This window comes from Antechinus flavipes, chromosome 1, assembly GCF_016432865.1.
Source record: "Antechinus flavipes isolate AdamAnt ecotype Samford, QLD, Australia chromosome 1, AdamAnt_v2, whole genome shotgun sequence".
Lineage (NCBI taxonomy): Eukaryota > Metazoa > Chordata > Mammalia > Dasyuromorphia > Dasyuridae > Antechinus > Antechinus flavipes.
The window spans coordinates 125,564,905-125,590,278 of record NC_067398.1 but is presented as its reverse complement, the minus strand read 5'-3'; the positions used below and the strand labels follow the sequence as shown (position 1 = coordinate 125,590,278).

General features: G+C 32.6%; 1 protein-coding gene and 1 pseudogene across 1 annotated transcript in view; one reads left to right on the top strand and one right to left on the bottom strand.

The window, feature by feature from the left end:
* The window catches only part of PRKAA1 (protein kinase AMP-activated catalytic subunit alpha 1), a 68,355-nt gene that overhangs the window by 8,219 nt on the left and 34,762 nt on the right, over nt 1-25,374 (top strand). Inside the window, exons 2-4 of the mRNA XM_051990275.1 lie at nt 9,476-9,617; nt 11,023-11,116; nt 24,106-24,250. Coding sequence (XP_051846235.1) covers nt 9,476-9,617; nt 11,023-11,116; nt 24,106-24,250 — 381 coding nt within the window. The remainder of the gene's footprint in view (nt 1-9,475; nt 9,618-11,022; nt 11,117-24,105; nt 24,251-25,374) is intronic.
* LOC127545932 (growth factor receptor-bound protein 10-like) lies at nt 60-7,320 on the bottom strand (annotated as a pseudogene).

The following is a 25,374-nucleotide window of genomic DNA, read 5'->3' as shown; positions in this document are numbered from 1 at the left end:
ACTTTATTAAACTTTTAGTGTATAGTAAGCAGTTAATGCTTGTTGATTTATTTAAAGTAAATACAAAAGTACCAGAAAGAATTTCTTATATAGTTTTCTTGACTGTTCTTTGAACCTTGAAAGATTGTGTTTACTGATTAAATTCACAATCAAAAATAAAACTTAAAAAGCTGTTAGACATGAACTTAATGTAATGATATGTAAAAGGGTAGGTTTTTTTTTTTTAAAGTTACCTTTTAAAAAGACTATGATCATTTCCCCAAATCCTTCTTTCATTGAATACTGCCATGCAACAAAGAAAAATAGTTGAAATAAATTGGCAGGCAACATTACTGAGTCTGCATGCATGGTTATATAAGCAGCATTCTTTGTCTCTAATCCCCCACTTCTACCTAGTGAACAAAGTGTAGTTTGGCTAGGCTTGGTTTTTGGAGTTAATTTGGGTCTTGGCTGCCTATTGTTTTCATTTATACTAATATAGTCATTGTGTTTATTTCATATTTCCCTGTTTCTCTAAATTTCACATATATATTATCTCTGTGTATTGATATTAGATTATGTTTATCATAATTTGTTGTTTTCTTCAACTGATGATCCCTATTTATTTCTAGGTTTTTCTGTGTTATTAATATTTATTATATATGGGACCACAAAAAATACTATTTTGTAAATTAGTCAAAGAAAGAACAAGTAAAGTTAAATAAAAGCAGCCTAATTATATGGGACTTATTAACTCAAGAATAATTTTGTGGGCCTCTCTTAGTTAACAAGTATGTATAACACATGCCTATACATTTCATACTAAGTGAAATTTTTGTGAACTATCTGAAATTCGTGGTATTAAAAAAATGAACAAAAGAATAAATTGAGATTTAAGTGTAGTTTGGTAAAATGCAGCCAGTAAGTAATACTTTTTTTTAAAAAATAACTTTTTATTGACAGAACATATGCATTGGTAATTTTTTACAACATTATCTCTTGTACTCACTTCTGTTCTGATTTTCCCTTCCTTCCCTCCACCTCGTCCCCTAGATGGCAGGCAGTCTTATACATGTTAAATATGTTATTATATATCCTAGATACAATATATGTGTGCAGAACCATACACAATTCTCTTGTTGCACAAGAAGAGTTGGATTCAGAAGGTAAAAATAACCTGGGAAGAAAAACAGCAAGTAGTCCACATTTATTTCCCAATGTTCCTTCTCTGGGTATAGCTGATTCTGTCCATCATTGATCAATTGGAACTGAACTAGATCTTCTCTTTGTCGAAAATATCCACTTCCATCAGAATACATCCTTATACAATATTGTTGTTGAAGTGTATAATAATCTCCTTGTTCTCAGCATCAGTTCATGTAAGTTTTTCCAAGCCTCTCTGTATTCATCCTGCTGGTCATTTCTTAGAGAACAATAATATTCCATAACATTCATATACCTCAATTTACCCAACCATTCTCCAATTGATGGGCATCCATTCATTTTCCAATATCTAGCCACTACAGAAAGGGCTGTCACAACTATTTTGGCACATACAGGTCCCTTTCTCTTCTTTAATATTTCTTTGGGATATAAGCCCAGTAGTAACACTGCTGGATCAAAGGGTATGCACAGTTTGATAACTTTTGGGGCATAATCCCAAATGACTCTCCAGAATGGTTGGATTTGTTCACAACTTCACCTACAGTGTATCAGTGTCCCAGTTTTCCCACATCCCCTCCAACATTCATCATTATTTTTTCCTGTCACCTTAGCCAATCTGACAGGTGTGTAGTGGTATCTCAGAGTTGTCTTAATTTGCATTTCTCTGATCAATAGTGATTTGGAACACTCTTTCATATGAGTAGAAATAGTTTGAATTTCATCATCTGAAAATTGTCTTTTCATATCCTTTGACCATTTATCAATTGGAGAATGGCTTGATTTCTTATAAATTAGAATCAATTCTCTATATATTTTTGGAAATGAGGCCTTTATCAGAACCTTTAACTGTAAAAATGTTTTCCCAGTTTGTTGTTTCCTTTCTAATCTTGTTTGCATTAGTTTTGTTTGTACAAAGGCTTTTTAATTTGATATAATCAAAATTTTCTATTTTGTGAACAATGATGATCTCTAGTTCTTCTTTGGTCACAAATTCCTTCCTCCTCTACAAGTCTGAGAGTAAACTATCCTATGTTCCTGTAATTTATTTATAATCTTGTTCTTTATGTCTAAATCATGGACCCATTTTGATCTTATCCTGGTGTATGGTGTTGTGTGGGTCCATACTTTTTGATCATGAAAAATCATTTGATCATAATTTGTTTTTTAAATGGATAATGTATTAATCTGTATTTCTAGTGAAAAGAAACTGAATTATCAGTCCTTTTTTTATGAAAACAAACCTAAAAGCTATTTACAGTATGAACCAAGGCACATTCAAAAGGTTTTGTTTTTAAGCTAATACTTTTTACATTACCTGAAACTTTTACAACTTTATTCCATTTTATAGTTACTGCATTTTGCACTGTGACAGGCATAATTAGCTATAAGCAAATCTTGCCACTGGAAAAGTGCATTGATTGGTCAAAATGTCAGTTATTTATTTAGTACAGAAAATATTAGACATATAATATCTAAATTAGGCATGTGTTTCTTCAAGTTTAACAAAACCTTGCTAACAGCTGTTCTTTAACATCCAGTGTAACGTAACTACTAACTTTCTTACCAAAACTTTTGGGATTTTTCTTATCATATTCAAGATTACTACATGAAATATTCATTTAGAAAATAAAAGTGGGGGCAGCTAGTTGGCATAATTGATAGAGCACCAGCCCTGAAGTCAGGAGGACCAAAGTTCAAATCCGACCTCAGATACTTAACGCTTACTAGCTGTGTGACCCTGGGTAAGTCACTTAATCCCAATTGCCTCACTAAAAAAGCAAATAAATAAAATAAAAATGATAGGAAAAGACCCTCCCCCCCAAAAAAAATATTAACAGGCTACAAAGCAATGTCTAACATTCCCTTTTATTTTCATGTCATTAAAATACAAAAATAAAAGTCACTTGTTCTTCATTCCGTGGTTTGCTAAGCTAACCCAGCGGGTTCTGCTGGATTTGTTTTTATTCTCTCAGTATCCTAGTAGAAAGGAAAGTGGTAAGCTTGTGACCACTTTGAGACTGGTTACTTTCTCAAACAGTTACTTAGACTGCAAAAGTACAAAAGACTAAGTTATCATACATACAAATCACAAAATTGTGATTTGTAATCAAAATATTAATTTATCTATTTAAAAAAAATTCAAGTTTATAAATATAAAACAAGGCAAATACTGTTTTGTAGTGGTGGCTGGTGGGGGTGGAAGGTGGGGAGTGCAATACTGGAATTAAACTATGTAAACAGAAAAGAAATTTTATAGTCAAAAAAACCAATAAAAGTATACTTCAGTCCACCAAATAGAAGAGTTTATAATAACTATGTCTTCCCCCTCAATGTGGCACAGAATCAGACATGCAAAGTGAAGCTGGACATATGAATAGTTCTTGATTAAATTTCTGATATTTGAAAAATGGCGAAAAAAGAAAAAAAAAGTAGGAAAATGCAGTTCTATATTGCAATAAAAAAAAAAGCCACTTTGTTTAAAAAAAAAAAAGTTCTCCATCTTCTAAGTAGACATTTCATGGAAAATACTAAAATGTAATCTGTAAACTAAAATACAATATTGCTATACTATCTGCATTAGTTATAGCTGATAACTAAACTTATTGCATTTTTGTCTTAAACTACTATCAAAGCTATATATGATAGCCAACATATCATGGCTATTATATATAGTATTACATGTTTTTTTCTTTCTGCAGAGAGATTTTTAAAGCAGTCTGGTGGCCAACATCAGTAAAAGGCTGGTCCATGTTCTCACTTACTTTAAAAGAAAACTTTCACCATAGTAATTTGCACAACCTTTCAAGTAAACATTTCTCTATCTGTATAGAAAAGGGGGAAATGGTTATGTTCATGCCTGTTTTCTATGTTCACGGTAAAAGATAAAGACAAATGTGGAATGGAAGATCATGGGAAAGAACAGAACCACTATGGCTCATCAGAAAAAAAGGAAAGCCAATTTTGAATTATGACTAAATATTTAATTTAAACATTCAGATCATAAGCTAGTAGTAAAGTGGACTCTGAATTGACTTGCAATCAGCTGCCTTACATGAATGTATGTATGTGTGTGTGTTTGTGTGTATGTGTGTGTCTTTCAGTAGGAAGGGAAGTCATAAAGTCAAAATCTCTTAAATGTCAGGTTGAGTCTGTGTACTTTTTGTTATTTGTGTATGTTTCTCACCGTAGAGACACTCTGGATACTCACTGAAGTAAACAAAATAGCCATTTTTCTTTTAAACTGAAACTACAGCATGGCAGTATTTGCCTTGTTTTATATTTATAAACTTGAATTTTTTTAAATAGATAAATTAATATTTTGATTATGAATCACAATTTTGTGATTTGTATGTATGCTTGGGCTGCATTCTGTAGCATTACTTAGCCTTTCAACAGACTAATGGTGGTAATGTTATTATTCTGAAAGAAACTGAAGATCACAGAGGGCATAAAGCTAAAGAAAAAAAAAAAGATTAATCATTTATCCTAATAAGCAAGTGATCATCACAGCTGCCTCAGCAAAAAAGAAAAAAGAAACCCCTTTTGAATCACAAGGATGGTCATTCAGTAGTTATTATGTAAATAGTAAATTTCCTAAAGACTAAAAACTGGGAGAAAAATATATACAGATGTTAACAACAAAAAATTCAAATATTTGTTCGTGGAAATTGGATGACTATATTACAATCTCATGATTGGGTCTATCAATTATGTTACATGTATACTAATATTTTTCTAAGCATTAAAAATCTCAAATGATTTTCAAAGTCTATTGGGTTGGTGGATATATAGTTTTAGAGCTGAATTAACACTGCTTCCAACAACTGAGAATAGAAACTACCATTGGAGAAATGCTGAGGCCCAACACTTTAAGTCTTCTAATTCTGAAAGACAGACTTTTTAGCTCCTGCTTCAATTGGAAAACTACATCATGTCCTAGTATAGGCTGTATACAATATTCAAAGCAAAGTAGGTGTACAAAAAATAAAAACGTGATTAGTACAAAAACGTAAGATCAATTTTAATCATCAAGATTATTTCAGGACAAGAATCTTCCTAGGGATTTCTCTTCAGAACCTGTTCCTATTAAATGGCCCAGTCAAGATAGTCCCAAATTTGCACATAATTCTACATGCCTTTCTTTGGCAAGGGGAGGAAGCTCTACTGGGATCCTCAGCAGCAGATCATTCTTATGTGTTGAACAAACTGGGAGGTCTTGGTCTGTTGGTGCTACTGAATCCATCCTTTGAGAGTCTTGAAGTACAGAATGTAATTTTTAAACCAATTTACAGTGTTAATTTTTTCATAGTTACTCTAGAGCCAATTAAAGGTCAGAAGGTCATTCTGATACAATGATGTTTGAATTTGCAAGGCAAAATTTCTCTAATTGGCAGAAGTCGGTAAATTGGATCAGATTGGTTAATTAGATATTTTTTATCATCAAGCCTGAAGAACCCCTGTCCCTTTTCCTCACAATGTAATATCTAGAAATTTTTGATTTTCTGGTGATGGCATAGTGTGAGTACAAATGTCTTTGGATTACTCTGGCTATCAACCAAGGAGGAAAAGCCCATTCACAAACCCCTGCAATTTAATAATCCTATGGGATTTTTCCTGAGAGATCCTTCCATGAAACCAGTATTTTGTCCTATAGATCACTCTGCTTAACATAGAAGGGTGGAAGGGACTTTGGCTAAAACTTTCATCCTTGTGCTTCAGCTTTGTTTCCTCCAAATGTGGCCCACTTCCACGGCTGCACTCTGAGTTTCAGTGGAGTTCTCAAACATTTTTCTTGTTTGGCTGGAAAAGTTTATTGCTGTGAGAGAGTTCTCTGACACATTGCATGTTGGAGTTGAGAAGTGGAAAAGCCAGGCTTTCCTCTGTAATTCTTATAGAAGAACATGCTATATTTGAGGAGCCTAAATGCTGTCATTTGGCAGTTTGCTCTGTTCATCTGATTCAGCACAAAGTAACTGCAGGTCTTTTGTCTCATTTCTTACTTCATTTGGCTTGTTAAAAAATTCATAGTCTATAGAGACTGATGCTTCTTGCCTGCTATCAAAGAAAAGATATTGCTGTCTTCCAGGTCATTCAATAACTGCAATTACCTTGGCTCCTTTAAAGTTCCTTTGGAACAATTTGAACTTTACAAATATACATATAATTTTTTTCTGGGACATCATCCTGCCTACTAGCTCTTTCATATGTAAATCCCCTCCCCCCAATATTGAATTTTAGAACAACTTCTGGACTTTAAAAATTCTTTAAAAGTTGAGTTTGGGGAATATTGCCATTTGATTGATAACACTATCTGTTCTGGAAAGAAATTCACAGGATTTTTGAAAAATTCATTTTGCATAATTATTTCTGAATAAAAATTACTTTCATTTCCTGTCTCACTTTCCTCTTGTACCACTAGCTCATAGTCTATCAAGCACCTTTCTTATTTTAGGTGAAAATGATACTCCAATAGGGCTCAGCTTTTGTCACTCAAAAATGTCAATGAGCAGTTGGCAGAGGTCCCTAGCTTTCCTATCTGTTAGAATCTTCACCACTTTGTTCCATCTTTACTAAAGATTTTAACATCCAGATTATTAACTGGTTGATTCTGAGGTAAAGAGTTTGTTGTGAAAAACAGGAGAATTAGTGGGACCACAAAGCTCAAGAAATGGATTTAGTATGGTGGACAGAGACAAGGTTCTTCCTGAAGGCATCTGACTGCTAGAATGTGCATGGGTTGAGAGCACTGAACTTTCTTTTTGGGGGACACTTGCTGATGGAGGGCCCTTGTTCCTGAGATTGGCAACTTTTTAAAATTTATTTAAAAAATAAATTACAGTTATGAACTTTTTGAAGAGGAGGAGCAGTTTCTGTTTGCATTGGTTCTTTCTTGCTTTTTTTTTCAAATTACATTTGCTGTGGAAATGAACCAGTCATGGTTTTGCCCAGTTTGATTGTTTTCTGGTTTCATTCAGTCAGGTGAGGATAGATGACCTTAATATTAGTCAAAACTGCCAGTCAATCACTGGGACAGTCCCTAGCACTGAGTTTACCCCCGAATACCATCTCAGGAAGTTCCAAACTTGTTATTGTTTGCTGCTGTCTTCCTCCTCAGCTTTGTCCTTGGGCCCCCTCCCCACTCACAGCTGGTTCCAGGTGCTTTCGATTGAGGGTCATGGCAAGGTGCTTTGAAGCAGGGAGAAAGGCAGAAGGTGTGTATGTGGGGTGGGGGGTGATGTGGATAGTTTTGCCTCAGGTAGGCAGAACTGGGGATTCACTAATTGCCCAGTTGGTCCACAGAAGACTCATATGTCTATGCACATAGTTAGTCTGAAAACAATTTTCAAGAAAACTTCTGTGACTTCCTCTTAATACCACCACTGGAGTCTCTCACTCTCTTGTCTCTCTTTCCCTCCATCTTCCTTTTCCTCTCCCTCTTCCTCTCCTCTTGCCTCCGAAGCTCCTAGGGATAAAGTGGCTTCCACTTGTAATTCGCCTACTCTTCCTTTTTCTTCTCCAAGGACTCTCTGGGGCTCTTGCTGTGAGAAACTTGTCTGACTCTCCAGCCCAAGATTTATCACTCCCTCCCTGGATTCCCTTACCATTCCCATCAATTATGATTTATTTTATAATGAAAAATTGATGTTTTTATGCTATTCCAATATTTTTTGATATGTTCAAAAATCCTCAAGAAGTATGGAGCAAGTCTGTAACCTTATGTTTAAAGTGATGATTTACAAGGATGGACAGAAGCAGCTACACCCAAAGAAAGAACACTAGGAAATGAATATAAACTGCTTGTACTTTTGTTTTTCTTCCCGGGTTATTTATGCCTTCTGAATCCAATTCTCCCTGTGCAACAAGAAAACTGTTTGGTTCTGCACACATATATTGTATCGAGGATATACTGTAAGCTATTTAATATGTAAAGGACTGCTTGCCATCTGGGGGAGGGTGTGGAGGGAGGAAGGGGAAAAATTGGAACAGAAGTGAGTGCAAGGGATAATGCTGTAAAAAAATACCCTGGCATGGGTTCTGTCAATAAAAAGTTATTAAACAAAAAAAACAAACAAACAAAAAAAAATAAAGTGATGATTAAACAGAAGAATTGTTTTCCCTAATGTATTTTTCCATTTGGAATATAATAAAAATACTTAAGGTTTTTGTTTTGTTCTTTTTTTCCTCCCTTTTTTAAGGGGAAAAAAACCATTTTGGAGGGGAATTTTTTTTTTTAAACATCACTGTAGTTTTCAGTAGAATCCTCCCTTTTGATGAACAAAAGAATTTTTTACATTGTTTTCTTTGCCTTGACAGTATCTACGTCATTTTATTTCTATCTGCATCCCTATCACCTCTTTAATGAGTGGAGAGTTACATTTTTCTGTTAGCCTTCTAGAGACCATTTGATCTGATTTCTGATGTTTAATGTGTTTTTCTTTTATATTCTTCTGAGCATTGAATACGTGTTTTCTTGGTTAGCCTTAATTATGCTCAGCATCAGTTCATTCAATTGTCAGATTTTTCTCAATTATTCATATGTGCTGTTTCTGATAGCACCAAAATATTTTTATATTAATTTACTGTAATTTGTTCAGCTGTTTCCCAATCAGTGATTACCATGTAATTTCTATTTTTTTTTTATTGCCATAAAAAGTGCTGCTATAAATATTTTTGTATATATGGGACTTTTCTTTCTGTCTGTGACCTTGGGGTAAATATTTTCTCTTGGTATCTCCAGATCAAAGAGTACTGTTTAGAAACTTTTAAAACATAACTTAAAAAAAAGAAAACAATTATTGAGAGACACGAGCATTTCCATATACAGAGGACTGAAAAAGAATTGTTTGTGAAAATTGTGCAGCTATCATGTATAGCTTGTTTTTCTTTAATAAGCACATGCTAATTTTAATCTGGGGCAAATAGATGGCTCAGTAGAGTGCTGGCCTGAAGTCAGGAAGACTTGAGTTCAAATACTAGGCTACTGGTTCCTTTGTTTGTGAGTCTTGGTTATCTAGTCAGTTCTATGCATGAATTTTACAGCGTTAATATACTATAGTTGTTAAATTCAATTCATAATTAGCTAATATTGTTATACTAATGTATAATTTCTACCTTTTCTTCACTATCATACTCTGAAATGAAAAGAAAATGATTTTCTTTTCTTGAGAAATGAAAGCCTTGAGGCATTTTAAAACTGATACAAAATTATTTGAGGAAGTAGGTCAATAAAAGAAGGTCCTTCAATAGTCTTTCTGACTCTCCTTGGTCCTTGTGGAAAGTGACTAACAGAATGACTAAGTCTTGATTTTATCAAATTTTATTTTTTCTACAGTTGGCAAGCATGAGTTGACTGGGCACAAAGTTGCTGTGAAGATTTTAAATCGACAGAAAATTCGAAGTCTTGATGTGGTAGGAAAAATTCGCAGAGAAATTCAAAACCTTAAGCTTTTCAGACATCCTCATATCATTAAGCTGTAAGTAAGGATTACGTTAAATTAGATCCACTCTTATTTGTCATTTTCTGTAAAATTTTTTGTTTAAAAAGTAAGAAAAATGATTAAAAGTCCTTCTTTTTTGTTTTTGTTTTTTCATTCATTAATATTTTACATTTCTGTAAGACTTTTCTGGGCACAAAGAACTTTAACATAGATTTGTGAGGAAAGCAGAACATAGATCAGGCTCCTTTTACCAATGAAGAGACTGCAGCTCAGAGAATTGGGTGGATATAGATAATAAAGACCTGAAGAAGCCAGAACTTGAGATGAAGGATATCTGAGCTGAAGCCTCATGCAATGGTCTCCAGACCAGAGACCTCATTATGTTCTGGTCATATGGTTTTGTACTGATTGTTTCACATGCCTTACCTCTGAATCTCAGAATCCTTGGCTTTGAAACTTCTAGACTCAGCTGTACTGCCAGATTCCTCACTTTTCCTGAATACCCCATCCCAGCTTCTTATCCTTTCTTTCTTAAATCACCTTGTATCAAATTTATATATACTTATATATAGCTCTGCCAAAATGTTACATATGCATTTCCCCAAAGCCCTGCTCTGTAGAGTTATCACACATTAGCAGCTACAGTTTGTGAGGTAAATGGGGTTTGGGGCCTAACACTGAAAAACTTTGTTGCTGACATTTTAAAAAAAGATAAGAATCTTATGAAAAAAGCACAGTTTTACACATGATAAATGGTGATAAATACACAAATGCTATAACAGTGGCCTTTTCTGTGGCTTCAGGCTCCCATTGTTCCTGAACAAGTTGGGCTGGTCTTAGACTATGGGCCTCAGGCCTAGAGACCCTGGAGGAAAGAAATAAAATTAGGATAGACCAGCTCTACTGCATCAGAAAATAGAGAATGACACTTTACAAAGATCTGAAGTTTAGTTGTGAAAATGGCTATTGGAAGAGTTGCAACTTGTGAGTAATTATGAAGTAGTATGATTTTCTGATTACTGTTATTGTTTCTTGCAGAAAAAATTATGTAGAATGCCAGCTGGAGGAAATTCACATTATGCTCAAAATATCCCTAATATATCAGCCTCATTGGAACAGCTTCCCCAGCTAGATTGTAAGCTCTTTGAGAATAGGAACTGTTTCACTTTTTCCTTTGTATCTCCAGTACCTACTGACACAGTGATGCTTAAGAAATGATGAACTATTTTCATCATGAAACATTGTTGTGTTTACACATTTTTAAAAGTGTAGTTTAGTAACTGGTAACATTAATTACTAAAAGATGCCATTTAGTAACTGGTAACATTAATTACTAAAAGATGCCATTATATTATATTGTTAAAACATTTTGAAATGTATTTTGTGAAACTTTAATTTCCTATTTGTTTTGAATTTAACTAGATAATATTTTTCTCACCAGGTACCAGGTCATTAGTACACCATCTGACATTTTCATGGTGATGGAATATGTCTCTGGGGGAGAACTATTTGATTATATCTGTAAAAATGGCAGGGTAAGTGATTCTAACTTCATACTGTAGTGGCATTTTTTTTTGTTGTTGGGTTTTTTGTTTGTTTGTTTGTTTTTGTAAATTTTTAAATTTGTTGTTAAAAGCTCCACAAAACATTTTATTTGCTTATTATATTGTTTTTTGTTAAACCATTTATATTTAGAGTCCCAATTCTAATTACTTAGCTTGTATGTGGCACTGCTCTACATGGGAAAAAGTTGGAAGGAAAGTGGAGGGCAGGGAAGAGTAGTATATACAGCTCTACTTCCTGTGCCTTGAGTACAAGATTAACTACAGCAATGCACCAATTTGGGGAACTGTGACCAAGATATAGTGTGTAACTCGTATATAGTGAACAGAAGACCTCAGTTTTAGTTAGTGTGAAACTGGGCAAATCACTGAACCTTTCAAGGTCCCATATAATTCTTTAAGATTATCCATTACAGAGCAGTTGCTATTCTATGTCAGGGAAGGGACTTTCTATACTGTAAATACTGTACTTGCTTTTTTTTTTTTTTTAATTAAAGCTTTTTATTTTTCAGAACATATGCATGGACAATTCTTTAACATTAGCCCCATTAGCCCTTGCAAAATCTTGTGTTCCAATTTCCCTCTCTTCCCCTACGTCTTCCCCTAGATAACAAGTAGTCCAGTGTATGTTAAATATGGTAGAAATATATGTTAAATCCAATATATGCATGCATATTTATACAGTTATCATGCACAAAAAAATCAAATCGGTAAAAAAGGAAAAAGTGAAGCAAAATAAAATGCAAGCAAACAGCAACAAAAAGAGTGAGAATGCTATGTTGTGAATCACATTCAGTTCCCACTGTCCTCTCTCTGGGTGTAGATGGCTCTCTTCATCACTAAATGATTGGAATTGGTTTGAATCATCTCATTGTTGAGGAGAGCCACGTCCATCAGAATTGATCCTCTTTTGGTCTTGTTGTTGCCATGTATAATGATCTCCTGGTTCTGCTCATTTCACTTAGCATCAGTTCATGTAAGTCTCTCCAGGAATCTCTGAAATCTTCCTGCTGGTTGTTTCTTACAGAACAATAATATTCTATGACATCCGTATACCACAATTTATTCAGCCATTCTCCAGTTCATGGGTATCAACTCATTTTCTTGAATGGCACGTTTTGTAATTATGCTTTAGAAGTGTAAAAGTCTATTAGAGAGGGTTGGCTTTTTTGTTTGTTCCCTTTTTTCATGATAGGTTGATTTAACTTGAGTACTGTATCATTTAATCCAAATAGTCCAGTTCGATTTTCTTAGCCACACTCTTTGTTGGTGTCAAGGTGTCATGCAGTTTTTAGAACTCTAAGGATCTTGGAATTTAGTTCTTAGCAATGCTGACTTGCCCAGGGTCTTTTATATATTTATATATATCTGTAGATTTTTATCTATAAATGTGTACATATCATTCATTAGTAGCAGAATTGGATTGTTTTCCTCCCTTCTTTCTTCCTTTATCATTATTTCCTTTTTCTTCTCATCATCATCTCCTTTCTACCCTTGTGTGAGGGCCCTACTCCCAGTGCAATGCTTTTTGTCCAGTTTATTACAGATAGATTTGAGAAAATAGAAATGAGATAGCCTACAATAATTAGAACGGGCTTTATAATAGAGGTGAGATTTAGAATCATAGAATTTTTAATTGAGGGACCCTAGAAATCATCCTTTCTAACCACAATTTATAGATGAAGAAAGATATTAAATGATTTGCCTAAAATCATACATTTAGCAACAACTAAAAATATAATGTAGATCCTTGATTCCTATTCCAGTGTTCTTTCTACTGCTTCCAACATCACTGCCTGTTTTGTTTTCAGCTAAACCACGTTGATTCATTTTGTTAATATATATTTTTACATGTTTCATTTCAGATTTGTTTTCAGGTCTTGTCTTTATCAATAGATTTGGGGGAGTGGAGTAAGTCTGCAGTTGTTTGGGTGTGGTACTACAATAATGGTTACTACAGTGTTACAAAGTAAAATGGGCTCTAAGAATTAAATTACTTATAGGAAAGCATATCAAAAGTGAAATCATATGCAATTTTGCATACATACATATGTGAGTGTATGTATGTATGTGTGTGTGTGTATGTATATATATATATACATAATATGAGGTAAATATTGAAGAAATCGTCTTTCATAGAAAAGCAATTAAAATAGATTTTAAAACTGAATTTAAATTTTTATTTTCAAGTCAATGTTATACTTTTGAAAGAATTTGAAATAAATAATTCCTATCAAAATTTAAGATATTTAAGACATTAAAAATGTCACCAAATTCTAGAAGTAAAATTACTATTATGCATATTTTTCTGTGCTACTAACAACTTCCTTTGACTCTGGATTAAAGTAAGCAAAAAGTTGTTGACTTTTTCATGGATTCTTTCTTGCTTTGGTGTTTCTAATCATTCCTCTCCAAGAAGAACTTGGAAATATTTCCTATTTTGTATTTTAAGCTTTAGGAAAATTCCCTTCCATTTGAGTCAGTCCAGTGACTCAGTATCAATAGGACCCTGGACCTGAAATAAGGAAGACATGAATTCAAATCTAGCTTCAGAAACTTACTAGCTTTCATCCTGGGCAAGCCACTTAACCTTCTTTGTCTTGTGAGTTTCCTCATCTGTAAATTGAGCTCGGATTACTACTATAAATCTTTGTTTTCTGTAACTTTTGTCTTGTTTTCCATTTGGACCAAACAGGATTAATGTACTTGAATGTACTTAATGTATTTGAAAACAGCTATCCTTTCTTTTCTAAATCTTTTCTTTATGCTAAACATTTAGAATTCCTTCAACTGGTCCCTATATGGAATAATTTTGAGGCTTGTTAACTTCTGGTTGTCTTTGTTTAGTTACTTTCCAGTTTATTGTGCTTCCTAAAATGTAGCACCTAGAACTGAACATAATCCAAATCTTGCCTGATTGTGACAGAGTATAACAGGATCATTGTTTAGTCCTGGATAGTCTCTCTGTTAGTTGCAGTCTCAGATAACATATCCTTTTTGATTGCTGTAGTACACTGTTGATTCATTGAACTTTTACTTCCACTAAACCTTCCGGGGTGTGTGTGTGTGTGTGTGTGTGTGACATTTCCAATGAGTCATATTGGGAAAGAGAAATCAACAAAAGGGGAAAACCTTGAGAAAGAAAAAAGCAAAGAAAACAAGGTGAAAATGGTATGTTTTGATCCGCATTCAGTCTCCATAGTTGTTTCTTTTTACATCCAAAGTTTATTGGAATTGCTTTCAATCACTGAATTGCTAAGAAGAGCTAAGTGTATCACATTTGATCATCACACAATCTTGCTGTTGCTAGATACAAAGTTTTCCTGGTTTGCTCATTTCATTCAGCATCAATTCATGTAAGTCTTTCCAGGATTCTCTGAAATCAGCCTGTTCATCATTTCTTATAGAGCAATAGTATTCCATTATATTAATATACTATAACTTATTCCATCATTCTCTAGTTGTTGGGCATGCACTCATTTTCTAATTTTTGCAACCACAAAAAGAGTTACTACAATTATTTTTGCACATATGAGTCCTGTGAAATATCTCTTTGGGATACAAACCCAGTAGTAGCACTGCTGGATCAAAGGGTATGCCTTTTTATCACTCTTCGGGCATAATTCCAAATTGCTCTTCAGAATGACCTGGATCAATGCATAACTCCACTAACAATTTCCCATATTCTCTCCAACATTTATCATTATCTTTGCCTGTTGTCTTAGCCAATCTGATAGGTGTGAGATAGTATTTCAGAATGGTTTTAATTTGCATTTCTCTAATCAGTACTGATTTAGAGCATTCTTCACATGATTATAGATGGCTTTAATTTCTTCAACTGAAAGTTGTTCTTATCCTTTTGTCATTTATCAGTTGGAGAATGATTTGTATTCTTATAAATTTGACTTAGTTCTCCATAAATTTTAGAAATGAAGCCTTTATCAGAAACACTGGCTCTGAAAATTGTTTCCCTTCTAATCTTGGCTGCATTAGTTTGGTTTATGCAAAAACCTTTTAATTTAATGTAATCAATTATCCATTTTGTATTTCATTATGTTCTCTATTTCTTGTTTGGTTATAAATTCCTTCGTTCTCCAAAGATTTGACAGGTAAACTATCCCTTATTCTTCTAATCTGCTTATAGTATCACCTAATTTGTCTAAATCTTGTAGCCATTTTGACTTTATCTTGGTATAGGGTGTGAGATGTTGTAAACTTCCCAGGTTTAAGACAGACTGTTGTCTAACCATACCTTCTATATCTTATATTTTTGAAGCAAGACTTTTTTGAACCCAAGTAAGTTTTGGTGTTTATCCTTACTTAATAGTTTCAGCCCTATATTCTGATCTATTGAGATCTTGAATTGAACCCTGATTCTTATATATTACTTTGGCTCACTATCTTAACTTTGCATTATTGACAGTTATTTAAGCTTTGATTAAAAAATTAAATAGTCTAGAATGTATATCCTTGGGACACTGCCCTGAATACTTGCTTCCAATTGATATTCAGCCAATTATGGTAACTCTTTGGATCAAACCACCTAAATGTATTATTGACTAGCCTGCATCTCACCTCCAATTTGCTTAAAAGAGTAGAATGAGTGAGCTTTGTCAAGAGCTTTGCTAAAATTCAGGTAAAATATATCTTTAACATTCCTTTGGTTATCAGTCTAGTAACTATCAGGGGAAAAAAAATGAAGACAAGTTGAGATGATCTGTACTTGAAGAAGTCCTTTATGATAACTTTTTTCTTGGATGATTGCTATTGTTGTGTTCTGCTTTCTAGAGCCCCCAAGTTGGAGTGACAAAATATACTGTTGTTTCTAGAGCCCCCACACGGAGGTGATTAAAATATCCTGCTTTCTAGTAGAGAAGTGATGAGGCGTGAATGAGAATGGTGGAAAACTGAAGTCCTTTTATTATAAGGACTTTCCCTTTTTTATACCCTCATACTCTTATGTAACAAAAATACTGGGCATGTGCCCAGTATATATATTGTGCAGGTGGGATCACATAAACAACTTGATATTGTATGTCGTTTACCACCTGGTATCACTCTGCTTGAATCACAACACAAGTTGTCACCCACCCCCCCCACCCGCACCCCCTCCCCCTCCCCGACTTCTCAGGAAGGCAGAGAGCCCTTGGGGGAGATAGAGAGCTGAACCAGACATTGTTAGTACGTTCCCTCTGGGCTGAAGGGTCTTGTACCTCATTCAGAGTTCTCCCACTGTCTGTGACCTTCTGCACACTATCTCATCAATGATACATTCTAGAATTTTACTAGGAATCAAAGTTAAGCTCACTGCTATATAGTTTATTAGCATTTCCAACCTATCCCATCCCATTCCATCCCTAACCTTCCCTCCCTTTCCCTGCCTTCTTTCTTCTCTCTTTCTTCTTCCCTCCCTTCTTTTCTGATTTTACTTGTCTCTACCTCCTTTTTTCTTGGGAATTGGAAACTTTTGCCTTGGGTTGGCTTTTTCCTCCCCCCCCCCCCCCAAAAAAAAACAAAACAAAACAAAACAAAACAAAAAAACAACTTAAATTGGCCTACATCAGGATATAGGTTTTGGTTTTTTTAAATCTTCATCTCCTCGAAGTCTGGATTAATTTATAGTACTAACTTGGATAGGTGAAAATTACATCTTTATTTTCATTAACCTCTAACTGAAATTTACTTTTTTTTTTTTTTAGATATTGAAACATTATAAGGAATAGATGCCATTAAAAAAAAAAAAAAACCCAAACTAAGAATTTCTGGTCCTTGAATTCTCTGTGTACTTACATTGATCTCTTTAGGCAGTTTTCTCTTTTTTCCTCATCAGGATTATTTCTTCAAAATTTCATTCTTTAGAACTTCCCATCCTACTGCTCTATTTCACCTGTAAAATTGGAATCCTACTACTTCTCCTCTTTCTATTTTTATAATGAAAGCAAGTATTCAGTGTTCTTGGTTATAAAGTACTTATTCTCTTTTGACCTTTACAACAACTTCATAAGCTAAGTAGTATAAACATTATCTTCATTTTCCACATGGTGAAATTGAGTTATTTAAAACTACATCTTAACTCAGTTACTTCATAATCATACAATTAGGAAATGGAAGCGTTAGGACTAAAATTCAGAATATTTAACTGCAAATCTAGTATAATTTTTACTATATTGAAGTTCCTTTCCAATCTGATGAAAATTAATCAGCAATTTAATATAATATCTGATTTGTGTATATTGTAAATAGATACATACATACATAGTGCTTTTTACTTTACATCTCATCAATCCTGGTGAGTTCCTTGTAGGCGAGGACTGTTTTGTTTTTTGTTTTTAAGTCCTCAGGGTTTGGCTCAAAGTATGAATGTTTAATGAATTAAGTCAAATTGTGTCCTTTCTAGTATCATTTTAATAGTGGATGGAGGTAGGTATTTTCTGCATTTGTCATAAGAGGAAACTTAACAGAGATTTGAACAACATCAGCAAGGTAGTATTTAGATGATGAATTCAGAATTCTAAACTCTCCACCCAGTGTTCTTTTCACTGTTTTGGCAAAGTGCGAAAACGGCATTTGATTTAAGTTACTATACTTATTCCAAGTTTGACATACTAGCATATTTAACCAATTATATTATTCTGTTTTATCAATTTCCTTTTTACTTACTAGGTCTGATGTCTTTAGAAATTATTATGCCTAGTATGTATCAGCATCCAAATGGTGCATTTCTCAGCATCAGTTAGTTATATTTTATCTTAACTTTCAAATTTGTAATTTCATTGATAAAAAAAAATTTTTGAAATGAAGAAAACATAGTGCCTCACTTCATTTTTTAGGCACCTTCTCAATTCTGTGCTAATTTTCAGAAATATAACTTAAGTAACTTTGACTAGTGTCTTAAGTATCCTTAGAATCAGTTAAGTGCATACATTTGTGTGTGTTTTTGTATTTATATACACATACACACATATACATTTAGATTTCATGCATAATATCTTGCTTTTTTCTTCCATTTGTTTATTGTTTCTAGTTCAAATACACATTTTCATTATTTTTCTTTAAATAAAGATTGAGCTTAAAAATTGTTGAAGAACCTTTGGCTTTTTATCATAAATCAATCTTATTGAAAATTAGCATTTTCTTTTCTTTTTTTCCCCCTGTTTTTATCCTGTATATCTTTAAAAACAATTATTTTAAGGGATAGCTCTTTAGGTGGCTGTGGATGAAAGATTTTTTTTTTTAAATAAAGATATTTTTAAAAACCTGTTGTTGTGATTTTAAAATGAATTTCTTTTGTCATTTGATTTTTACGGTAACTGTGAAATTATATATTTCAGTTAAGGAAACTGAGACACAAAAGAGTTTAGATAACAAGACCAGAATTCAGTAATTATCAGATAATGTGTCTTGTTTTATCTTTTGCTTTCCCTACTGCCTTACTATATAGTATGTATTAGATTTTTATTAAATGTTTATTGGATTGAATGTTTCTTTTGCTTTTTTTTTTCTTTATGATTTTTCTTTTCCCATTGTATCATACTTTTCCTTTTGTGACATAATACCTATTTTTTAATAGATCTTTTTCCTCAGTTAGCTCTCTTTTGGGGAATTCTTTAATCTTTCCACCTATATATGAGGAGAGCTTTTTCCTGTGTGTTTTAAAATGGTCAATTTTTCATTTCTTAGAATGTAATGTTACTTAAAGATAGTTTTTTTAGGAAAAAGAGATAATTCATTCTTTGTTTTTCTTTAAAATTAATGAACTAGTTTTATTGTTGTTTTTTTTAATAATAACTTTTTATTTTTCAAAATACTTGCAAAATATTTTTAGATACTTGCAAAATCTTGTGTTCCATATTTTTCTCCCCCTCCGCTCCTATATAGCAAGTAGTCCAATGTTAAGTTAAATATGTGCAATTCTTCTAAACATATTTTCATTGTGCTGCACAAGAAAAACCAGATTAAAAAAAGAAAAACAAGCAAACAAACAACAGTTCTTGTTTTCAAATTTCAAACAGTTTAAAATGGGAAAGTCTGTATTTCGACAATTTAACATGTTGACTTATTTAAGAATATGCTTCCCATGGAGATCATTGTACATGGCAGCAAGATTATCCAAAGATCAGTTCTGATGGTCGTGACTCTTTTCAACAGTGAGATAATTGAGGTTGATTCCAATGATCTTGTGATGTGTATAGAAGAATTGTACATGTTTAATATATATTGGATTACTTGCTGTTGCTGTCTCAGGAAGGGAATAGGGGTCAGAGGAAGGGGGGAAAATTTGTAACACAAGGTTTTGCAAAGGTCACTGTTGAAAAATTATCCATGTATATGTTTTTTTTTTTTTTTTTTAATTTTATTTTATTTAGTAATAACTTTGTATTGACAGAATCCATGCCAGGATAATTTTTACACGACATTATCCCTTGCTATCACTTATGTTTCGTTTTTTCCCCTCCCTCCCTCCTCCCCCCCCCGCCCAAGATGGCAAGCAGTCCTATCTATGTTAAATATGTTGCAGTATATCCTAGATACAATACATATTTGCAGAACCGAACAGTTCTCCCGCTGCACAGGGAGAATTGGATTCAGAAGGTAAAAATAACTCGGGAAGAAAATCAAAAATGCAAATAGTTCACATTCATTTCCCAGTATTCCTTCTTTGGGTGTAGCTGTTTCTGTCCATCATTTCTCCAATGAAACTCAGTTAAGTCTCTTTGTCAGAGAAATCCCATGTATATGTTTTGAAAATAAAAGCTTTAATAAAAAAAAAATGGGAAAAAAATATATTTCCCTTGGAAGAGGAAGTTTAATAGATTATTTATTAAATGGGACATCATAGCAGCAGGCAATATCACAGATAAATTTGTGGGGAAATTTTTGTAAATGAGGAAATGTGAATGGATAAGAAGAAATTTCCAATTAGATTTTGATGGCTTGGGTAAAGTTGTTTTTAATAAGCATAGAATGTATGGTAACTGTTTTATAATATATATTTAACATTTTCTGTACTTAGATTAGAAAGAATATACACAGATTTTATATTATTTATGTATATAATAATAATAATAACTATAAAGAAATAGATACTAATAAAAAATACCATTATAATTCTTTCTAGGTTTCCTAAAATAATTACTTAATTTCTGAATTAGTAATGTCATTTTCTAAGAAATCTTTCTATTTAAATGTTTCTATAGAGCATCTTAAAAAGGGGGGGGGGAGGTGTTGATGCTTTAAAAAACAAACCAATGATGCTGTGATTTCCCATATTTTCTACTGGTTGAACTTTCTCTTGTAATTAAGAAATAGAATTAAAAGAAATTGACACACTGACATATTGACTTGATAGCATTTCTTATTCCATAGTCAGTGGAAAGTATAGCACAAAATAGTAAAGTCCTGCTAATAAAATGAAGTCCGGAGATATAAAAAATTTGAGCCTTTAAAAACATTTATTCACTCTGCATTCTTCCCCCATTGCAGTTTTTAGTCCATATTTCCCATCAGCACCCCTGTAATGTGCTATAAGTAAAGCATTCTTTAATAAGTTGGCTTAGGACTGCTTTTTCATTAAAAAGCATAATGGGAACAATTAGCAACTAGAAATGTTTTCACAGTGTAAAGAAAATGCTGTTTTAATTGTCTTTTAACTTTGTATCCATTTTTTTTTTTTTTGCCTTCAATGGTATAATGAATTTATCAATTCTAGATTCTTAGTTATTCAATGTAACTGGACCATTTAAATGTTGATAGTGTTGTTGTTGCCTTTTTTTTTTTTTTTAAACATTGCATTCATTTATGAATATACTTCTTCATCACCTCCCTCTGTAACAAAGATTAAAAACCAATCACACACTACTTTGGTAAGATCAGCCTACATAAGATTACAATATATGAAATATTCCACATTGACATTCCCCAATTTTTTCATCAGAAAGAGAGGTACGTTTTCTTATCTCTTTTGATGCCAGATCTAATCATTCTAATTAATGTTCAGTTTCATTTTTTCCCCATATATGTTGTTGTCATTGTGTATATTGTTTTCCTTCTGTTTATTTTGCTCCCTGTCAGTTTCCTGACGTTTCTCGGAATTTCTCATATTTGTGTCTTCTTTTGACATAGCAATATTCTATTACATTTATATCCTACAATTTGTTTAGGCATTTCCCTAACTTTGTTTCCAGTTCTTTGTTATCACAAAGATGCTTTGGTGGATATTTTTGTGTAAATGGGAACTTTCTATCTTTACTTTGATGGAGAATATATACCTAGCAGTTGGATCTTTGAATCAAAGGGTATTTTGTTTGCCCCCCATATAATTCCAGATTGTTTGCCAAAATGGAAAGAACAATTTATAGTTCCAGGGGTATGTCACTGTACTTGTCTTCTTGCTGTTCTTCCAAGATTGACTATTTTAATCTTTTGTCATTTTTGCCAATTTGTTTGATGTGAAATGAAAGCCCAGAATTTTAATTTTTATTTCTATTATTAGTGATTTGAAAAAAAAATTTTGTGATTGCTAGTACTATTCAGTTTTCCTTTTGAGAGTTGTTGTTTACGTGCAATTTTTTTTCCTAGTTGAGTTTTCCTTTTTATCCTAGTTTCATTGGTTTTATTTATGCAATTTTTTTTAATTTCAGGAAATTGACATTTAGGTTTTATTTTTTCTGATTAAGAATCTGTCTCTGATTAGGAATTCTACTAACTATAGTTTTGAAAAATAGCTCTTTCAATTTTCTTGAGCTTAAAAAAAAGGAACTTTTATATGTGGATCTCATATTCTTTTGGAACTTTTTCAGGTATGTTGTGTAGTATTTATTATTAATTTTCCCAGCACTTCTATAAAAATTAGTCCTTCCTCAAGGTTACTTTAAAAGGATCGCATCTACAAAGTTATTTTGCTATCTCTGATTTTGTAGTGTTTGGGGCTTTTTTTTTTTTTTGCTGAAAAGTATATATTTTTTTACTTTTGTAGATAATTTACATCTTATGATTTTTGTCTCTGTCTCATAATTTTGAGGTCAAACATCTTAATCAAATTATTGAGTTCATTGAGATCCAGAAGGATCTAGTGTTTATGTGACTGTTAACAGATATTTTTCCAGATTCACAAAATTCTATCAGTTTGTTGTTTCCTTGAAGAATTAATGAGTAATGTTTTATTTCCTATTTATATTTATTTTTTACTAGTAAAATAAGTACAATCATCCTTTTTTATTGCTTATCACAAATTAATGCTGATCACAGATGTGGGCAAAATAAATAGGTTACTTGCCAATATAAACTTTGTTTAGTCATAATATTTTGTATAAGATAGTGATATTTAAGAAATAGTACCACCACCAAATAGGATCATAGAGAATTGCTCATAACTAGTAAACTTATATTTTTATTTTTGGCTAATAATACTTTTACCTTGCCAAATTCAAGGCAGTTTTATTAGCTCGTGTCTTTGAAGATAGCAACATTAAGTAATATTCTAAAAGTATATGAATAGCAAAGTCAGGAAAAATTTAGATTTCTTGATAATCCAAATAGTGATTCCATAGTACTGTTTTTATATTTTTTATATCTTGAAACAAAAACAGCCTAATTACATTTTTCATAACACAAATATATTGTCATTGTACATTCTTTTCTTTTGGGGGGGAGGAGTTGGAGACATTTAATAATTGTAACTGTTCAGTTGAATGAAATAAACAGTTGGTTTAGCTAAATTGTATTTTTTGGCTCTCTAAAGAAATTGTTAGACAGGGTTCATGGAGGGGAGGAGAGATATTTGGAAATAAGTCTTATAAAAACAATTTTTTTTTTAAAAAGAATTAGACCTTTAATAGGTTTCTGCCACGAAAAGGGCAATGTTTGAAGTGCTAGAAATACAAAGATAAAATAACAGCTCCTTACCCTTATTGTATTCCATTCTCATAGGAAAATGTGATAAATACATAGATAGCTCAAATAGAGAATAGTGATTCAAAGGAAATCTCGTTAGAAAGTTTCAGGAAATTTTGGAGAGATTTATGGATTACTGAACATGTGAATTTTTTTTTCTTTTTTTTAATTATAGCTTTTTATTTGCAAGATATATGCATGGGTGATTTTTCAGCCCTGACAGTTGCAAAACCTTTTGTTCCAACTTTTCCCCTCTTTCCCTCTACCCTTTCCCCCAAATGGCAGGTTGACCAATACATGTTAAATTGAACATGTGAATCTTGAAGTGAATGAAAGAGTCTCAAAGTTAAGAGATGAAGAAAGGAATGTGTTGGCATTGGGGGAGGAGAGAAATTGGGTTTTATCAATATAAAAAGCAGTTTGTTTTTTTTTCTGAGGCAATTGGAGTTAAGTGACTTGCCCAGGGTCACACAGCTGGGAAGTGTTAAGTGATATAATATTTGAACTCAGGTCCTCCTGACTTCAAGGCTTGTGCTCCATCCATTGCACCACCTAGCCGTCCCAAAAATCAGTTTTCAATAAAGTAGGAGACAGAGTTAGCTGCCGGAGAGAAGAATGTGAGGGTTCAACTGGGAACAAGTTGATAGAAGATTTAGAAGAGTTGCTATAGAGAGTGTGACATAGTTGAGTCTACGTGGATATATAATTTTATTCACCAGAAATTTAGAATCTATGGCTGCTAAAATGAATGTTTGTCAGATTCTTAGAGTGCTGATCTCACAGGGTTGTTGTGAGGAAATAAATTTATAAATTATGAATGAAAGCTGTTATTTGGTCTTTCTTTTTACATTGTAAATTCATAGAGGACAAAGACAATGTCATTTTTAATCTTTTTATCCCTAACATTGGCATGGTGCAATGCCTATATTAGAGGTGTTTAGTAATAAATGTTGATTTAATTGAAATTATTTATGTGCCTGCTAATAGGAAGTAAATATGGAAAGAGCCATATTACTTGGTAATTTTCTTTTGGAAGTGATCCCTTAAAATGCTTTTCTCTTTTTCTTTAGCTGGATGAGAAAGAGAGTCGGCGTTTATTTCAACAAATCCTTTCTGGTGTGGATTATTGTCACAGGCACATGGTTGTCCATAGAGACTTGAAACCTGAAAATGTTTTGCTTGATGCACACATGAATGCAAAAATAGCTGATTTTGGTAAGAATGTTTTAAAATTTAAAATGTCCACTCTATTATTTATTTTTGCTGTTTTAGGTTACTTTTGCTCATTTGTACCATCCACGATCATAATCTGTCTCCTCACTTGTCAACCAGTTAAGACAGAAGTCAAAAGGAGTTTTTCTCTCCTAATGTTAAGTTTTATAATCCTTAAAAACTTGAATTTTTAAGTTGAGTATTATAAGTTTATTCTGTGACAGTAGTTTGACAGGAATTTTTATGAAATTATATTTTCAAAAAATCCAGAACTGTAAGCTAAATATATTTATTTAGTTCCTGTTTTTCTTTATTATGTTATTATAAGAATCTTTTAAATTGAGTACTCTTATGTCATATTCAATTATTTGTCTCATAACTTTTTAAATAATTTCTTACTTAATAGGAATTTTCTCATTCTTAATACAGAGAGCAGAAGAGATAACAGTTTGTTTTTACTTTATTGTTCAATACTTTATTAGAATTGTTCTGCTTAACAAACTTAACTATTTTTACTTCAATGATTTCTTATTTTAACTTTTTTTTTTTTGCAGTAAACATTTATACAGGGTATCCCAAAAGTCTTAGTGCAATTTTAAGCTATTAAAACTATTTAAGCTTAAAACTGCACCAAGATTTTTGGGACTCCCAGTATGCATCAATTTAGATAGTTTGGTGTATTAAAAATATTTTAAAAAATATTTTGTATAGTTATCTTTTGGGTGTACTAATGTGGCTTTATTTAAACTTTTTTTTTAAGTGAATTCTAAACAGATGAAACGATACTGTACTTTTGCAACATGTTCTACCATAATATTTCTGCTGGATGTTTTCTTATAATATCTTTCATCTCTACAGAAAAAAAATTTTAAATTAAATTGCATAAATGAGGTACAATACATATTTAGAATAATAACTGTACACTGATGTTTTTCTTCAGATAATTTACATGTATTCCAGTGTACATATTCTTCCTCAAGAGAATTTATAGCACTATACAACAAGCACATAATGTTCAGTGATTGTTATTGTTAACATGTAATTCTATCTTCTCAATTCCATCTCTGTAGCATCATTGGAATTCATCCCTTCCTTCTTGATTCTCACTGTTACTACTTTTATACAAG